Genomic DNA, 6,918 nt, shown 5'->3' on the forward strand with positions numbered 1-6,918 from the left:
ATACTTTGAAGTTATACTTGAAACCATAACAACAACAAAAACTACAATAAATAAAGAAAAACAATGGGCTCATGTATACACTCTTGATTGCACTTAACCCCCCCACGCCCACCCCCGCCCCCCCACACTGTAGGTCCTTACTGTCTGACACCAAAGGTGAGCCAGGACACCTGTGGTCGTGTTTGTACCAACCAGGAGAAACCAGTAAAGTCATAGTGACAAAAGCACTACTTTTCTATAATACACAGGCAATCACAGATTGCAAATCTTAAAATGTAAAAAAAAATCAAACCACGCCCTCTGCTCTCTTCCCATTGGTCGGTGTTCCCAGATCCTACAACGACAGACGATGATGGGAATGAACCAGGAAAACTGGTTGGACAACAGTTGGTCCTCCAACTGTTGACCGCGAACGTGATCCAGTCCACGCTCCACTAATTGGCACTTTTTAACATTAATCAACTCCGTCTGTCCCTCTAGTGGACATTATCAGTTGTGACCCAACCTTTTTCAGCCACATGTCATACTTTGGGGGGGGGGGGTTGACTTGAACCAGTCTGGTGGAACTAACTAATGTCAGTCCTAGAACACTTTTCTTTGGTGACCCAGACTGGGACTGGAACACAGACCCTGACGCTAACACTGGAGGACAGCAGAGAACTGCAGGACTGGACAACACCAAACCAAGACTGAAAACTTTCATGGTACGGTGACTGATCACAAACTCACTGACCCACTGGGTTAAGACCCACTTTGGAGAAACACTGACACCACCTGGTCAACCCTCGCTCTCCTGGTGGAACAACCAGCACGAGGTTTGTTTGAAAGACAAAATACTTCATTTGGTTTGGAAACGACACGAACTCTGCTGTGGCTGGTTAATCTAATCTACTGGTACACTTCCCTTTTATCATCACATTCAATCAGGAAGGAGAAAAATACAAAGCAACAGTCGCAGCTGTTGTAGGAACTCCTGCTCACTGACGTCCACGCTCAAAAACACAAGATTCAAATCAGTCAAAGGTTCACTTCAAAAAAACTTTTGGGAGAAAAGGTAACGGTAGAGGAATTCCTAATGCTGCCGTAGTAGGATGTAGGACGTGGGCTGTAGGACGTGGGCTGTGGCAGAAACAGGCTGTTTGGCCAAACTGAGGTGCAGATGAGGCCGGAGGAGGAGTTTTCTGTTCCTGATAAAAACAAAGTCCAAAACGACAAGTCTTTTCCTCCGTCTCCACAAACTGGTCCTTTTTGTTTGCAGTGGGAATCTTCTCCTCGCTGCTCAGTCCATGTGGGCTTTTTCTGGACCACCCTATGAGGAAGGCAGAGATAAGGACTGTTAATACCTTCTTTATTATGGTGTAACTAACACTCTAATAACATAAGGTCATAATTAAAAATACTTAACATACGTCAAACCTTCAGCTAAAACAAACGCACGGTCGATAGGTCTTATACCAAGCTAAATGTTAGTCAATAAGTAGATAAAAATAAGCCAAAGGCAACGAACGGTTAGACCAAGAAAAAACAAAGAAATAACAAGAAGTAACTTCAGGTCTGGGACTGTGAGTTGGTCCAGAACAGAGACCCAGTCCCAGACGTGGTTCTCCTAATCCTCCTCTGAGAGACCAGCTGGAGGGAAGTGAGGAGAGCAGTGAACAAAGAGCCCAGAGTCCAGACTTGTGCCAACATTCTTCAGAGCTCATCACAAACAAAAACAACAAGCAGCAAATGACCCTCGGTGTTGGCCGGCCCGGTCCCGACTGGCTCCGAGTCCTGACACGGCTGTGACGAACAACAACAGCTCTTAATCTGCTTTCACGCTTTCACCGAGTCAAACTGAGGGAGTGACGGGACTCTGGTCCTTCAGACAGACCAGCAGAGGCTTCTGGGCACTGAACTAATGAGCGGTGGAGGCCCGGCTTGATGAGATAATTATGAAGGGACACAGGCGTCTGGTTCTGTCTGAACCTCACTTAACAACAGAGGGAGACTAGAATCTTAATCATCAGCCGAGAAACTCAGCGCAGCCAGACGGAGCGCGCTCACTGCTCACTGCTAACGTACAAGATGAGGGAGTCAAAATAGCCAAGGTAAAAAAAAAAAGTGACAAAATTAGAAGCAGCAACAACGCAGAGAAGTTCTGGAAACTTTTTCCTGCCGTTACCATGGCGAGTTGGCGTCCGATGTTTCCCACAGTAACACCTCCGGAGAAGAAGATACAGGGGAGCCAGGAGCGCACGTACAGGAAGTCTGGAGACGTGTACCTGAGGGAGAAAGTGAGAGAGATGAATCATCACAGATGTCAAGCATGCTATCATGGGAATAAACATGACCTCTGACCCTTACAGACTGATGCTGACATGTTTTTCTGGGTCAGAGTGTGAACTAGTGATGCCCCCCCCCCCATTATCATGCCCTAACTAGCACCTGTCGGGGGCAGTCTAATTTGGTATGGTATTTTTAATGTTAGCATTAGAGGCTAACAGTCTTGGAACAGTTCTTCCTTCATCAGTGGGTGTGGCTTAAACTAACAGACCCTTCAACCATGTGACAGAACTCACTGTCACACCAGCTGTGACTAAACTAAAGGACTCACTGGTAAACTCCGTTGTAGACCAGCAGCTGTGTGATCACGGTGGCCAGGAAGGCAGTGGTGATGCCCAGGCCGAAGCCACTCCTGGACCGGTCAAAGGTCCACCACAGCCCCAAGGACAGGGCGGCCAGAGTCAGGGAGAGCTGGACGTTGTTGTCAAAGTCTAGTTTCTGTGGAACGGGGCAGTTAAGGTCAAAGTCCAACTGCGTGGCCCTGCTGTGGTGTTTGTTTGTGCTCAGATGTTTGTAGAATGAACCGGCACAGAGACTGCTGACAGAGGGTTCGATCCTGGGAGGGATGGGGGGGGGTCAGAAGATAAAACTGTGGGCTGCAAATGCAGATAAGATAAACCAGACCACGACTTCTGACTATTATAACTTCTATTAATTATTTGATGGTGAACACAACTTAGTGATGGACTACATTTTGGTTGAAGGATACCACACTGGCATGGTTGATGCCCACGAACACGGCGATGCACCTCATGACGCTGGCCCACTCTCTTTTAAACTTGTGTGGCTCTCCCAGATGGCTGTCCAGACAGGGGTAGAGCAGACCGATGACCGCTGAGACACAGGAGGAGAAGAACGTCAGACAGTGGTGGGACTTTTTAACCTTAACTGTAGCTCACACTTATTCCTTGTTGTTTGAGTTATTAAACTACTACTAGTTGTAATAACTATCGTACTCATTCTGTACATGTTAAGGGTCCACTCTGTTGAGACTTTTGAAGGGCATTTAAAGCTTTTAACATTTTATAATCAACTGTAACAAAGACATTATTCAACAGTGTAAACCCAGTTCTAGAGGAACAGAATGTAGAAGGCATTATCCTGTCAAACCACGACGCTACACTGTTGTTTTCTGCCCTGCAGCACATAAAGGGAGCAGCAGCAGCAGCAGCGGCCATGTTTTCCTCCTGACTTCCGGGTTCCTGTCCTTAATGCCACGCCTCCTAAGCTCACCCGTTACGACACCGGCTAATCAGCACGCAGCTCGTCTCTTGCCCGGCAAATGTAACCAATCAGAACTGGAGCATAGCCGTCATCTGCGCATAAACGTTTCCCTCCCCCTACATCACAGTTATCACACAAAACCATAAACTTTGTCGCTGCTTCAACGACGTAAACTTGAATGGTAGCCAACAAAAACAAAGCCGAACGATGATTTATTACACCCTGATCACACAGCACCCCACCACAGGATCGCTTATGTAAACACAGGTTTTATTCGTCGTGTTTATTTCTTAATTGTGTGATATAACTACCAGGGTTGGTGCGCGATCTATTTCCCGACATGCTCGTCTGTACATCCGTGCCCCGCTTACACTCCCTGGTCTTAAACTTAGCAACACGGATCACCTTGGCTCTAAAACAGTTCTCGAACACGGCTGTGTGTCGAACACTCACCGGCCGCTGTACCACAGCACGGTGGGATCCACCAGGCGGACGAGAACATAGTTGTCATCACCTCCTCGGGGAAAAGGGTGACGTTTCTTTGTATTTGCAGCAAGTTAAGCACCAGGGCCAGAATCACTCCGACCGTGAAGAGGACCAGTCCCCGTCGGATTAAGTTGGCAGTTCGGACGTCGAGCAGGGAGCCGTAGGCACTGCTCAACACCGATGTGATGATGGACATCATTTCTTTAGCTTTGGACGCCAAAGAGTTTGCAGTAGAAGATGAAGATGGTGACGAAGACGACGTGGATGAAGACGATGCTGATGATGAATACTTAGGTTCTACTCTCGAAGCACAGGAGCAGCTCCAGCAGTGGTTCTCTAGTCTGGGCATCTGGCAGTGACGAGCTGAAACAACACCGTCATAACATTAGAATTCAACAGACAGTCTGGTCCGTTACTGATGGACGACGGTAAACACGGCTCCGTACCTCGGCTCCCAGGCGGCTTCACTATCTGGTTCAGACAGAAAGCTTCTCTTCTGGTCATCAAACCTCAGGATCCGACTGTTGACAACAACAACAACAGAGACTACAGTCACCTGGTCTGTTCACATCGTCGTGGTCGTTCACTCAGTCACTCCACTTCACCGTGAACACCTCATACCAGCGACACAGCTTCCTCTGCAGAAAACAATCACAGCTGTGTCGGGTGAGGAGCAGCGGCCAATCAGAGAGCGGCGGATGATATGACGTGGCTGATGACGCTCCGCCCCCTCTTCCGGACCACAGTCACAAACAGCAGAGCAGCAGAACTGAAATGAAAGTGGAAACGAGGAGAAACCTTAAATGGCAGCGAACACTTTGACTTTACTCTGACTTTGAGGAGTCTGTTGAGGAGCTGTGTTACTAATACACAACACACTGTCGATAACGGCAGTGACGTCAGACTCTGGGTCTTCAGTCTGAAGGTGTCTGCTACATGGACACCACAAAGAAAATGATGTTTGGTTTTTTAACTCAGGTCTAATAGATGTTTTAAAAACGATACACAGACGACGACGTTGTTCTGACGTAAAGGTCACGTCATAGACCAGGTTCTGTGCTGTCCTAATCTGAGGGACACCAGTGTCCACATGGACCATATCTTGATGTTGTGGGCCTCACCCAGGTAATAAGTCCCAGTACTAGTAAACATGTAGTCAGTTACAAATATAAAGTATAATAAACAACGTTAAGAAGAGGTTTTTACCTGGACCAGATCAGAGGACTAAAGTCTCCTGGTCTTCGTTCGTCCCGGTCCCAGACTCTCTGCAGTGGCTGCACATCTGGGCCTCTTTATACCTGAGAAACGGGGTCAGTGGCACAACTTTGTCTGCTTGTTTTTAGTAATAAAACGCTGTTGAACTTTGAGTCGGCGGATGGGGGGGTGGATGGGGGTGTGGCTGTGCGTGGTGGGAGTGGGCATGTGGGCTCCTGCACGTCAGCCTGGGATAAACGGCACAGACTGTGGGTTCAATGCCCGGGAACATACAACAACAACATCCACACGTTGTGTAAGATGTGTGTGTGTGTGACCTAGACGTGAGTCTACACGCTCCGGTGGTGTTTGTGAACACACCTGACTCTTCACTCTGACTTTGACTCAAAAACATGTTTATCTTCAGTAAATAAATCATCTATCTAATGCGCCACACTGACCCCCTCAGGTCATATTTAGGAACTGCCGCCTCCCTGCAGTCCAGAGCCCCTCCACCTAACGTCAGGGGACCATGTGGCTAACACAGATAAACAACCACAGCCTCGGAGTCTCACAGTCGGGGGGCCAAAATATGTAGATGGGTGAACCTACAGGGGGCACCCTGGAGCTACTCCTGTAATCCAGCAGAAGTGTTTGCTGCCGGAGGACAGACTGATCCTGTTGACGGCTGGTCTGTAGACGCAGCTCAGTCTGGAAATAAATCTCTCTGTCTGTAGTTGATAATCTGGGCCTGAGGTCGAGGACCTGCAGCACCGACTGTCTGTGGGTTCATACGTCACTCTGCACGTGTTTATCTCCTACTTTAGACAAGACAAAAAGACAAGTGTTGCATTTAAAGACATCCATTGATGGACACAGCAGCCAGCAGAGGCCGCTCTCGGCCGTGTGTGGAGATAAAGCAGGGAGCTGTGACACTTCAGATGATTGGCAGATCAAGTGTGTCAAAGATAAGGCTCCAAAGGAAAAGGAAAAAACAGAGCGGCTGCTAAATTGATCTGTCAAATTCAAACATGATTTATTTTTCTCCTCCGGGGGGCGTCCTAATCTGTGGCTTTTAGGAAGTTGTTGAAGATGAAAATGGTCTCAGAATAATCTGGAGAATTTCTCATGGTTGTCAGATTATGACGTCATAATCATTTGATGTTGGTGATTATATTCCAGTTAGTATTTGACATGTCGCTTGTTTCACTCTATAGGTTTTGTTTCTGAAAAGGCAAACCAGCAGTCTACTATACACTTCATGGACACTAGGGGGGGCCACTGCCCCCACCACTGGAGACCAAAGATCGGACACAGGACTGAGAAGAAGTCTGCTGGGGTATACAGTATATATATACAATATATATATACTGTATATATATACACTGCCTTTGAATGCCACCTACTGTTAGGTGTAAGTATTACACTTTGAACACTGACCTGGAAAGGTTCTTTTCAATGTTAGTTTTAGGAACTGTTTCACAAACGGTGCCGTGTCTCCTTCTAGATAATAGTAGTGGTATGTTTCATCATGACCAGCAGGTGGCGCCTAAGCAACATTCATCAGAGGGAGTGTTTGACCCGCACTGCTTCAGTATACAGTACCACAGAACTGATTGTCATGTTCTCACGTGACATGGACTGACTTCAGTCCGTTTACTTAGTATTCTCCCAGGAGGAGCAGGTGAG

At 47.4% G+C, this 6,918-nt stretch overlaps 1 protein-coding gene and 1 long non-coding RNA gene across 5 annotated transcripts in view; one reads left to right on the plus strand and one right to left on the minus strand.

Moving 5' to 3' along the window:
• Positions 1 to 841: 841 nt before the first annotated feature.
• insig1 (insulin induced gene 1) lies at positions 842 to 5,397 on the minus strand. Of its 2 annotated transcripts, XM_008308366.3 has the most exons (8): positions 5,242 to 5,397; positions 4,657 to 4,804; positions 4,482 to 4,556; positions 4,003 to 4,398; positions 3,035 to 3,159; positions 2,597 to 2,763; positions 2,165 to 2,264; positions 842 to 1,309 (listed from the first exon to the last, which is right to left on the minus strand). In XM_008308366.3, the coding sequence occupies exons 3-8, from the start codon at positions 4,537 to 4,539 to the stop codon at positions 1,280 to 1,282; spliced, it is 876 nt and encodes a 291-aa protein (XP_008306588.1). In that variant the 5' UTR covers positions 4,540 to 4,556; positions 4,657 to 4,804; positions 5,242 to 5,397; the 3' UTR covers positions 842 to 1,279. The 2 variants fall into 2 exon arrangements, with proteins under 2 accessions (XP_008306588.1, XP_008306587.1); XM_008308365.3 differs by having other exon boundaries at positions 4,482 to 4,804; positions 5,242 to 5,396.
• The window catches only part of LOC112486831 (uncharacterized), a 7,083-nt gene continuing 4,968 nt past the window's right edge, over positions 4,804 to 6,918 (plus strand). For all 3 annotated transcript variants that reach the window (XR_003049369.1, XR_003049368.1, XR_003049367.1), the window contains exons 1-2: positions 4,804 to 5,345; positions 6,447 to 6,643. This is a non-coding gene — a long non-coding RNA (uncharacterized LOC112486831). The remainder of the gene's footprint in view (positions 5,346 to 6,446; positions 6,644 to 6,918) is intronic.

Source organism: Cynoglossus semilaevis, chromosome 3, assembly GCF_000523025.1.
Source record: "Cynoglossus semilaevis isolate Cse_v1.0 chromosome 3, Cse_v1.0, whole genome shotgun sequence".
In the NCBI taxonomy this organism is placed as follows: domain Eukaryota; kingdom Metazoa; phylum Chordata; class Actinopteri; order Pleuronectiformes; family Cynoglossidae; genus Cynoglossus; species Cynoglossus semilaevis.